The 10,126-nt window shown below is 44.5% G+C and overlaps 1 protein-coding gene across 1 annotated transcript; it reads left to right on the forward strand.

Moving 5' to 3' along the window:
- Positions 1-265: 265 nt before the first annotated feature.
- LOC311181669 (C-reactive protein-like) lies at positions 266-993 on the forward strand (the record flags this gene model as incomplete). The annotated part of the gene is made up of 2 exons (XM_084250111.1): positions 266-329; positions 494-993. 2 exons carry the CDS (start codon positions 266-268, stop codon positions 991-993), a joined length of 564 nt encoding a protein of 187 aa, XP_084106237.1.
- Between the last annotated feature and the right edge of the window lie 9,133 nt (positions 994-10,126).

The following is a 10,126-nucleotide window of genomic DNA, read 5'->3' on the forward strand; positions in this document are numbered from 1 at the left end:
CTGGAGTCTCCAATAAATAACCCTTATTGATTTCTCATTCTGTGATTTATCTTGGTTTCTTTGCTCTTAGAGCTTTGATTTATGGTTCTAAGGGGCAATTTTGGAAAATCATTTACCCATCGGCTGAGACACATATATAAGACCAGGGTGGAGCTGACCTGAGGCAGAGGGATCTCAGCTGCCCAGCCAAGCGGGCTCGGTGCCGACCAGCCTCGCCAGGAGGACAGCCTGCTTCTGGGCCTCGAGCGAGGTAGGGGGCAGGGTCATGGAGACCCTGTGGCCATGCTTCCTGGTGGTCATCAGCCTCCCAGGCGCTTTCCTCCAGATAGGTAGGTGAGGTCTGGTGTCAGAGTTCAGGGTGAGCCCAGTGGGGAAAGGGTGTGATGAGGTTTGGGGAGAGGGCCTGTGGTATCTGATCCAGCTGTGCTATACACAGCTTGTGGCCAAAGAATCTTAACAAGCTGACATTTCCCCTCTGTTTCATACCCTGCAGACATGTATGGGAAGGTCTTTGTGTTGCCCGAAGAGTCAGCTAATTCCTTTGTGACCCTGAAGGCACAGGCAGAGAAGCCCCTCATGGCCTTCACCCTGTGCCCGCGCTTCTGCACCGACCTGCCCAGCACCTATGGCCTCTTCTTCTACACCACCCGCAAGCAGACAGAAGACATTCTCCTGTCCAGGCGAGGGAATGGAGTGTACAGTGTGGGCGTGAGTGGCGCCCAGGTGTCCTTCAGGTCTCCTGTGCACTTCCCTGCCCTGGAGCATGTCTGTGCCAGCTGCCACTTGGCCTCAGGGATCGCGGAGCTCTGGGTGGATGGGAAACCCATGGTGAGGAGGTGTCTGAAGAAGGGCTACTACATCGGGACCGATGCCAGCATCATCCTGGGACAGGGGCAGCATTCTTTGGGTGGTGCCTTTGATATGCAGCAGTCCTTGGTGGGAGACACGGAGATGTGTACATGTGGGACTCTGTGCTGTCGCAGGAAGACATGAAAGCCGTCTATGCTGGCTGGACCTTCAGACCTAACGTCCTGGACTTGTGGGCGCTGAAGTATGAAACTCACGGGGAGGTGTTCATGGGGACCCCACTGTGGCCTGAGGCCCTGTCCTGACCTTGCAATGCTTTCCTTCTGTAAGACCTTTAGTTCTTGATCCTCTGAGCCATATACACTGAGGCCCTGCCCTGAACACTAAAGTTACTCCTGCAGAATATGTCTGATATTTTCATAGTCTCTGGTTCCGGTGGATTTTGTTTGTTATTTTATTTTTTTTTTTATTTGGCTTTTTTTTTTTTTTTTTTTTTTTGGTTGTTATCCCATATACATGGCTCTGGAGTAGCCAGGGTGAAGGGTGGGGGAGGTGAGAGAGCTGTATTTCCCTTCTCCTCATCAGCACAAGGGACAGAGCAGCCACAGGTTCTGGGCCACATATTAGAATCCCAGGCCACATTCCAGGCCACATTCCAGGCCAATTAAATCTGACATTTTGGGGTGGGACCCACATCAATATTTTTTTAAAGCTCCCTAGGTGATTCCAATGGCAGCCAAGGCTGAGAACCACTGCAATTTAGAGTCTGTTTCAAAGCAGGTGAGCTGGTTTCTATTCTCCTGAATGATGGCAGGTGTGTAACTGCAGTCCTGCCAACATTTCATTTCCCTTAATAGGCACACCCGTCCCATTTTAATGTGCTTTATTATATTAGCTCTACAATACAGGAATAGGATTTTCCAGCATTTTGTCCCTATCATCAAGGTGTGTTCACTATAAATTAGAATTATCTTTAATTCTTTCAAGTTGAAGATTCCAAAAATTAAAAAAGAAATGTTTTGTTTTCCCTTTTTTCTTAATTTGTTTTCCTTTTTTTCTTCTGAACCACCAGTTTTCTTTCTGAGATTGCTGTTATCTTCTTTCTCACTTATCAGCTGGGGCACTTTTAACTGTGTCCTTTATCCTTATATTTTGAACTTTTTATCTTTTCAAACCTGCCTTTGTATTGCTGGTTTCTTTTTCTGTTTGGCATATTGAGTTCCTTAAGGCTTGTAATGTCACTTAAAGTTTTTGCTTTTTGGATTGTCTTAAATTCTTTCTTGAATTTAGTGTGTTTTTTTGCCAATGCTCATCTTTCACCAAGTGTCTGATTCTTCAATTTGCTTGAAGGGCTGGTCCTGCAGGGATTGGAAGGATTAGGGAGAGTGGGTGGGGATGGGGGGAGTGGCAGAGGGCACGCCATGCCATGCCGTGCTGGGTGGGGAAACTTCAAAGGAACAGAGGAAACTGGGGAGAAGTGGGGAATCAGGGGAGCCACCCCAGGTGGCACTTCTGAGGAAAAGAGAGTGGAAAGGAAGATTTCTGTGTCATTGAAAAGTCCAAGGCACTTTGGGCCTGGAATTCTGACTCTGAGGACAGATGGTGGCTGAGTGGTGTAGGGTAAATGATGTCAGGCTTTTCTACCCTCCCACCATTAGGACTGATGATGGATCCTTGTGGTCCTGAATGCATGCCTGATGGTGGGCACCTGGAGTAGGGTGTGGGCATGCGTAGGTGGGATTCACCTGGGCTGAGACGTGGCCTATAAGGGCAGCGTCAAGGGGAGCAGAACCACCAGAGGAGAGTGAAAGAGAGAACAAGAACAGAACCAGCAGAGAAGTAGAGGCCACAAGAGAATGCCGGAACACCCAGAAAGAGTATAGATTCGCTGGGGGCTAGGAGGCTCCAGCCTGTCGTGTACATGATAAACTCAATTAAAGCCTGAAAAAGCCACCGGGGGCTCCAGGGCTCTCCTCCTTCACCCATTCTGCTCAGATCACAGAGAACCAGCTCTGTGCCTTCCTGCTGCTACAGTCGGAGCTGGCCAAGAACATGTGTAGTGGGGACCCACAAGAGCAAAGGCCTTGGCGGCACTGAGCACACAGCACAGACGTGTCCACACATTGTGGGGAGGTGAGTCTCCAAGAGGGGGCATTCCACACAGGTCTCCCGTTTCCACTAAGCAGAGCAAACAATCTTTTCAAATGAAAATTAGATTAAGTCTCCTCCTGAGGAGAAGCCTGCATATACATACTTTTTCCTTGCCCTCAAGACCTGTGCTTTCTGATTCCTCTCCTTGGTGGGTCTCTACTTCTCTGAAGGATTCTGCTGTCTGCCTATCTGCCTGCTGTCTGCTTATCTGGGAGTTAAAGTAAGATGCCTGGGATGTGACACCTTTGCTAGTGGTGCTTAGGGTGAGCAGTCAGACCTCAGAAACTGCATGAAGTGCACAGAATCACTGCCATCACCAGGGTCTCCTATGTCAGCAAGTTTAAATACCCCTGGCTTTCTAACGGTGTGATAGCCGTAGAAAGGGGAGGTTCCAGGTTTCCTGCCACACGCAAGGAAGGGTGGAGTAGAGCAGGGATGAGAAGCTGATGATGAGAAGTTTGCAGTGGAGAGACAAGACGAAAAAGATTGGAGGAGGCACATCGAGCAGAGTGACATGGGAAGCTGAGCTTTCTTCTTGGCCTTGGACTTGTACCAGGCACTTGGGGGACCTGGAAGGAGACGCTTAGAAGAGACAGAGACGTGGGTGAGAGATCTGTAGGGAGGCTGGCAATGGCAGCCTTTATCTGACTAATATTTTGATTTTGTTCTTTTCCTTCCAAACTTGCCTGGCCCCTTCCTGCCCCTTTGCTATGGATCCCCACCAGTAGGACTTAGACTTATGACAATATTTTGGGCCTCAGCTGCCATGCTTTGGGCCAAACTTTTTTTGGAATTTACCAAAATTTGAGGGGATGGGTAACTTGGGTGTTTCATTGGAAACTATTTTAACTATCTTCTTTCTCTTCTCTCTATTGCACACTAATTCTCTATTGCGCACTAATTGTATTAAAGTCCTTTTTATTGAAGGTCTTACTAGAGAATGTTTTATCTTGATGTGGAGGATGGCAGAACCCGTTTAGAGCAGGCAGATTTGGGGATCCAGGATGCCCCTCATTCTGCCCTGTAACTGTTTTTTCCACAGGCCTCAGCCTTTGTTCTCCTCTGTACCCAAAATGCTCTCCAGATCCTCCAGGGACTGGCCCCAAAGTGTTCTGTCTCAGATAGAAGTCTCCTCAGAAAGGATCTTTCCTGGTTGTTTCATCATCTGCTATTTATTTCTTAGCAGCTTTCACTGTCTAAAAAATTGTTTTATTGTCGTTCCTTTATTGTGTGCCTCCCCAGCTAGGCTGTGACTTCCGTGAGAGCAGAGACATTATTCTCAATTGTGTTGAAGCTCCAGAATGGTGTGGGCTCATAGTATGTTCTCAATAAATATTTGATGAATTAATTAATTCCAGGGAAGACTGCAGAGCAAAGAAATGCTTTGGATGCTGCTGAGGATGGAGAAATCCCTGCAGAGCAGGAGGTTGTGAAACCCTATTGTTGTCATAGATTAACTATAACTCTGGCTGCTTTCACTCCTCAGAGAAGGGAGGGAAGGACCACAGGCTGAGCTCACATTTGACTCAGCATCATGCTTTTGGGAACAGAGCAGGTAGGGAAATGGGAATTTTAAAAATTATTAAAAAAAGCTGGACATAAATCAGAGGCCAGAGGAGATTTGAAATAACATGCAGTCTTTCTTATAATCCAAGAAATGCAATTTAAAGATAGCACATCTCATTAATGATTTTTTATATGTAGTTTTCCCTGATCAGATGACCCCTCTAACATTTGTGAAATTACATGCTTATACATTTACATTATTTTTTTAGGTGGAAAATGTGCTATTTATTCACTAATTTTGATGATTATAAATGTTTTCACTAAGGAAAAGATTAGCACAGCCCATTTTTATGGCTGGGGAATGGATTTTCCATAGTCCTCTTCAACAGAACAAAAACATTCACCTGAATGTTGGAATTCAGTTCTGTGTAAAGTCCCTTGTGAAAATAAAGGAGAATAAAAACAAATGGAAAGAAGGTTGGAAAAATTTAAAAAAGATTAAGAAAAAGAAGGGGGAAAGGAAGTGATGACGACTCACTGCCTCTCCCCAGCTTTCCCTTGGTCCTATCTTCAGGCTCCTGCTCCCCTCCTCCACTTAAAGAGCTTCCAGCTTTTCTGCCGCTTGATGGAATTATTGTTTTGCCTGATCCTGATCTTTCCTTCTCTTTCTCTTTGATCACGCTCCTGCATTCTTCAACCTTTGCTTTGAATTCTGTACAGTTGCAGCAGTTACTAGGTGGATGGCCAGCAGCCTGGCTTGGGGCACTCAGGGGCAAAGTCGGCAGGGCTGTGCCAGACCCAGGATGGCCCCTGCCCACAGGTGACCTGTGTGCCCTCATCTGTGTGATGTAGTGATTGGCATGGAGCTTGGGCAGATTGACTCTCCTTACGCTTCAGAAAATTGACTAGCCAGTGTCTTGCTTCTTCCATTCTGGAAGCTCCTTCTCTGAAGCAAATCGGAACAGCTTTGCTTGCATTTAAAAAATTCCTCTTCTGGGGCTTCCCTGGTGGCCTAGGGGTTAAGTCTCAGTGCTATCACCGCTATGGCTTGAGTTTGATCCCCCGTCAGGGAGCTAACCCACATGGTGCAGCAGACTTCTCCTGTCTTACCTGCTGCGAGAGTAGAGGAAAGTCAAAAACCCCTTCTTGGCATCATCCTCTCTGCCTTGTCCCTCCCATCTCTGTTGCCTCTCTGTCATCTTCTGTCCCTCTCCCGCTCACATTCCTGGTCAGTCAGCAAACTGCATCGGGGACTTGCCCCATCTCAGGGAGATGGCTGCGTCCTTACCGGCTATGGATTGTATTCACAATCCCTTTGAAACATTAGGCACACACTACCAATATTTCCATTTTTATTTACTTGTGAATTATATATGCAGACTGCAACTATATCTTGTACATCACAGGGCATTCATAGAAATTAGGAATGGATGCAGTAAACATGAATATAAGCTGCTTCCATATTTAATTCTTGCCTGAATTTTGTGGGTGTGTGAATCTTATCTGTGGCCTTGCTCAGAGAGGGGACCGTGCTTGGTTTAATGCTTTGCTGTTGCAGTCTTGGAATTCTCAGATATTTGGAGCGAGGGGCCCTGCATTTTCATTTTGCATGGGGTGCCACAAATTGGGTAGGTGAGTTGAAAGTGGCATCTTGCCCCTCCCTGTGTGTGCTTACTTCTTTTGCAGATGCCTGGTTTAGAGGATCTGTCAGCACAGTCTCCCGAGCATGTTCATGGCCTTTATGAGTCCCTACCTATTGATTTCTCCTCTCTTTCCTTTTACTTTTTATACTTTAAGCCCCAGAAACATGAAGCCTTTTGTTACTCTAAAGCATGTACAGCCTCAAGTCTCTACCTTCCTTTGAGTGTTTCTTCTGCTTGAATGTGTGCCCTGCTGCATCTATGTGGGAATACCCTTACATCCTGAAAACTGGCTCCGAAGTCACCACTGCACCAGGATTCCTGGCTAGACTGGAATTTGAGAGCAGAGAGCACAGGGTCTAATTAAATTAATGATGAAGTGCGGTTATTTCTGTAAAATGCAAAACTCATGCTCAATGTATAGTAGGTGCTCCTTAAGTGTTTGCTGAATTAAACAGAGTACGAGCATTAGTCAGAGCTTTTGTTTCAAGGGAGAGACCTGACTTAAAGCACCATAAGACAACGGGGGAATCTACTGGCCATGGAACTAAATTGCCAATAGAAATGTAAAGAGGCAGGGCTGGGTGCCTGGAAGGCTGCCAGGATGTTCTCTCTGGTTTCCCTCTGCATTCCGGCTCTACACACTCTCACCTGGTTTTCCGTGGGGTTGGTGATCTTCTGGGCTCACACTTCGTATCTTTGTTCTAGAAAGTTCAAGTGACACAGGGAATGGTTCAGATTGGGCTAGGTGGCATCACCGACCCAGGTCCTAATGTCTGGACCTTCCTAGGTGTGCAGGTGTGATTGAGGGAGGGGTGGCAGGGGCAGATGAAATTTCACAACTCTGGGAATAGCTAGATTTTGACAGACCCGCCTCCATTTTATCAAGATGTAGTTGCCATATAACTGTAAGCTTTGGGTGTACAATATATTGACTTGGTACACTTACACACTGCAAAATGATTACCATTATAGCATTAGGCGGTTTTTTTAATTGCTTTCTCTCTGTTACTCACAATTCCCATAATTTACTTCAAGTTCTTGCCATCATTTCTTTCAATCAAATATTTGTCTATAGCTGTTTAGTTTGTATAGTTTCAATAACAGATTTACATTTCTGAATTTTCCTATTTTACTGTCATATTCATGTCAGTAAATTCTTTAAATTATGAACATTTAAAAATTGTATTTTTTTTTTTACAATTGATATCTTTAATTAACACGATGCAGAAATTTTCAACTAAATACTGTTAGGTCAAATCCAGCAATACATTAAGAGACTCACACATCATGACTAAGTGGTATGTGATCTGTGGATGCAAGGATGGTTCAACAAATGCAAATGATTCAGTGTAATTCACCATATCAACAAATAGAAATAGAAATATCACATAATCATATCAATAGAGGCTGGAAAAAGTAGTTACAATTTAACTGGATTAGTTTGGTAACTGATCATAGAAGCTATACAATAAAGAAGATATTTTTGTATAAGTTGATCATTTGGAGCCACTTACTGTACTTTTCTTGCCCAGGGCTCAATTCTCAAGGACTTATTCTTTTTTTTTTCTTTTTTTAAAAATTGTATTTTGAAGTGAGAGCGTGGATCAGTTATTTAGTTGTTTAGAGAAGACAAGTTGCAATGTAAACTTGAAATCACTGAAAACAGGTGGGGCCTCCAGGGAGATTCAGAAAAGCCCTGGTCAGTGAGGGGTGTGGTTGACAGTGTAGTCCCCCATGGGCTAAGCAGAGAAGATGACAAAAGTGCCTCAGGTCATAACCGATGGCTCAGTAGCAAACAGCAGCATTCAAATGAACAGGTTGCGGCTGTTCTTGGAAGGCTCTTCAGATATAGGAGTTATTATGTTTAAGTGTGTGTGAGCATGGAACATTTTTTAAAACATTTTCTTCTTATATGAGAAAATCTTTAAACGTAGCTACCACAACTTGAGTTGGAAGAAAAGAAGTCAGAGGCCATTGGAGTCGGGTAAGCAGACCTGGGGACCAGAGAAGAGTTGCGTCTAGGAGACAAATTCAAGTTCTGCTTTATTAGGTTTTTCTGTCCTTGAGAACTTAGCATTGTTTTCCTGAATCTAATAGTCTGGCCAAGTTGTGCTATGGAAAGTGGAGGGAAAGGTTTGTGTCCATATTAGGGTTCAGTCAAGAGAGGAGTTTCTGAGGCTGTGATGACACAGTGTTTCTCAGGAATATGGACTTTGGGGAATCAGTTGGAGTTACAAATTCAGCCATCCTTTCACATAAAGGGATTTTTTGTTTTTTTGGAAGTCTTTTGCTCTAAGGGATTTGAAGAGGCGAGGGAACGTTCCAGACTGCAGAACAAGTTGATGTGTCATGGCAAAAGTGTAGAAAGAAACAAAAAACAGAAGATTGCTTTGGGGAGGTGTTGGGCAATTATTTACTCCTCAGTGAACTCTTTCTTCCCCTTTGCTCAGGCAAAAACCACTCATGTGGTGACTCTTGAGATAGAGGGCTGATAACATTGGTGCTTAATGAAATGATACTTATTGGCTAAATGAATGAACGAATCAATGAATGAATAAAGGACACAGCCTCAGTTCTTGAGGCTCACAAGTGAGGAAAACAGACAAAAACTGCTACATTCTAATGAGATGTGTTGTAACAGGTCAGTGAATGATGAAATACAGGCATAAAAACTAAATGATTTATTTTTTTTCCTTTTAGACTAGGAAGGAAAGGCTGCAGATTGGATAGGGGTAAAGGAGATATTCGAGGAAGGTATGATTCTGAGTGGAACTTAAGGACAAATATATTTTTCCTGGTTTGGAAATATTTGAGAAAAAAATTGTAATGAGCACGACATGGCATCTGAAAACAAATGAGTCAATATTTTGTGATCAGATTATAATGAAAGTCCTGAGGCTCTGACACGTAATTTTTAGCTTACTTCACTTTGTCCACTTGGGCACAGAAGACAATTCTCAGACAGGCTGAAACAGTAGTTTCAGACTTTTCTGTAGGAAGGTTAGAAGATAGAAAACCGTAAATCTTAACTAAAGCTTCATGTAATTCTTAGGGGATCCTGGCTGGCAGAGGAGGCATCTTACTTTTGTGTCTGTGGCTTAGAAAGAGGCAGTATAGGTAAGTGGTGGAGATTGGGGAAATAAAAATGAGTGGTGCACCATCAAATTAGTGAGTGTTATCACTTTCTTATACGGCAGGGACCGTAAAGTGAGATTAGGACATGTCTGAAATTGAACAGAACTAGGAGAACTTAATTTGTCCAAGGACTTTTAGTCCTAAATAGAAGAGATGTTATATACTTGGGACATTTGGGGAAAACTGGAGATGGGAGGATAGATTTATTTTTTTCCCGGTTTGTCCCCATGGATCCTGAGTGTTTTGAAGATAGGAGGTAACAGGTAAAAGCTATACAAGCTGTGATTTTGAGGGCTCGGCCATAGAGGGAGGCAGTGATACAGGGATGGTACTTCACTGGACTGGGGAGCCATCAGTTCCCCCTGCTTCATGGGGAAAGGTGGCAGAGCTTTGTCTGCTTGAGAACCAAGAGGGAGCACCCAGCCTTGGTGCCTGTGAGCACCTTCAAAAGCCCTGGGGACAGCACCCTTGGAGTTGACATGGGCTCTTGTGGAGGGCAGTGATGTCAGCAATGTGGAAAGAAGTTTGATGAGCTTCATAAAAGTGGATAACAGTTAAGTCCAACGAGAAACTTAACTCATATGGGTCCCACCAGGGAGGTACCCCCTCAGGGAAACAGAGGTTAGGGGAAGAGTCATGACAGCTTTCAACTAATGGGATTCAAATCACTTTCCAGGTGGGTAAGACCTGGAAAATCAAATGTTACAGAAAATCAATAGAGACTGAGTTCTACCAGGCTTGGCTTGAAGAGGTGTGCTTGATAATCAAGCCATCAAAACAAAAAGGGTATATCAGCACCTCCCTGGTGGCACAAGGGGTTAAGTCACAGCACTATGAAGCTAACAGCAGCCACTGCAGCACAAGTTCGATCCCCAAACAGGGAG

The sequence above is a fragment of the Talpa europaea genome (genome assembly GCF_964194135.1).
Source record: "Talpa europaea genome assembly, chromosome: 12".
In the NCBI taxonomy this organism is placed as follows: Eukaryota; Metazoa; Chordata; class Mammalia; order Eulipotyphla; family Talpidae; genus Talpa; species Talpa europaea.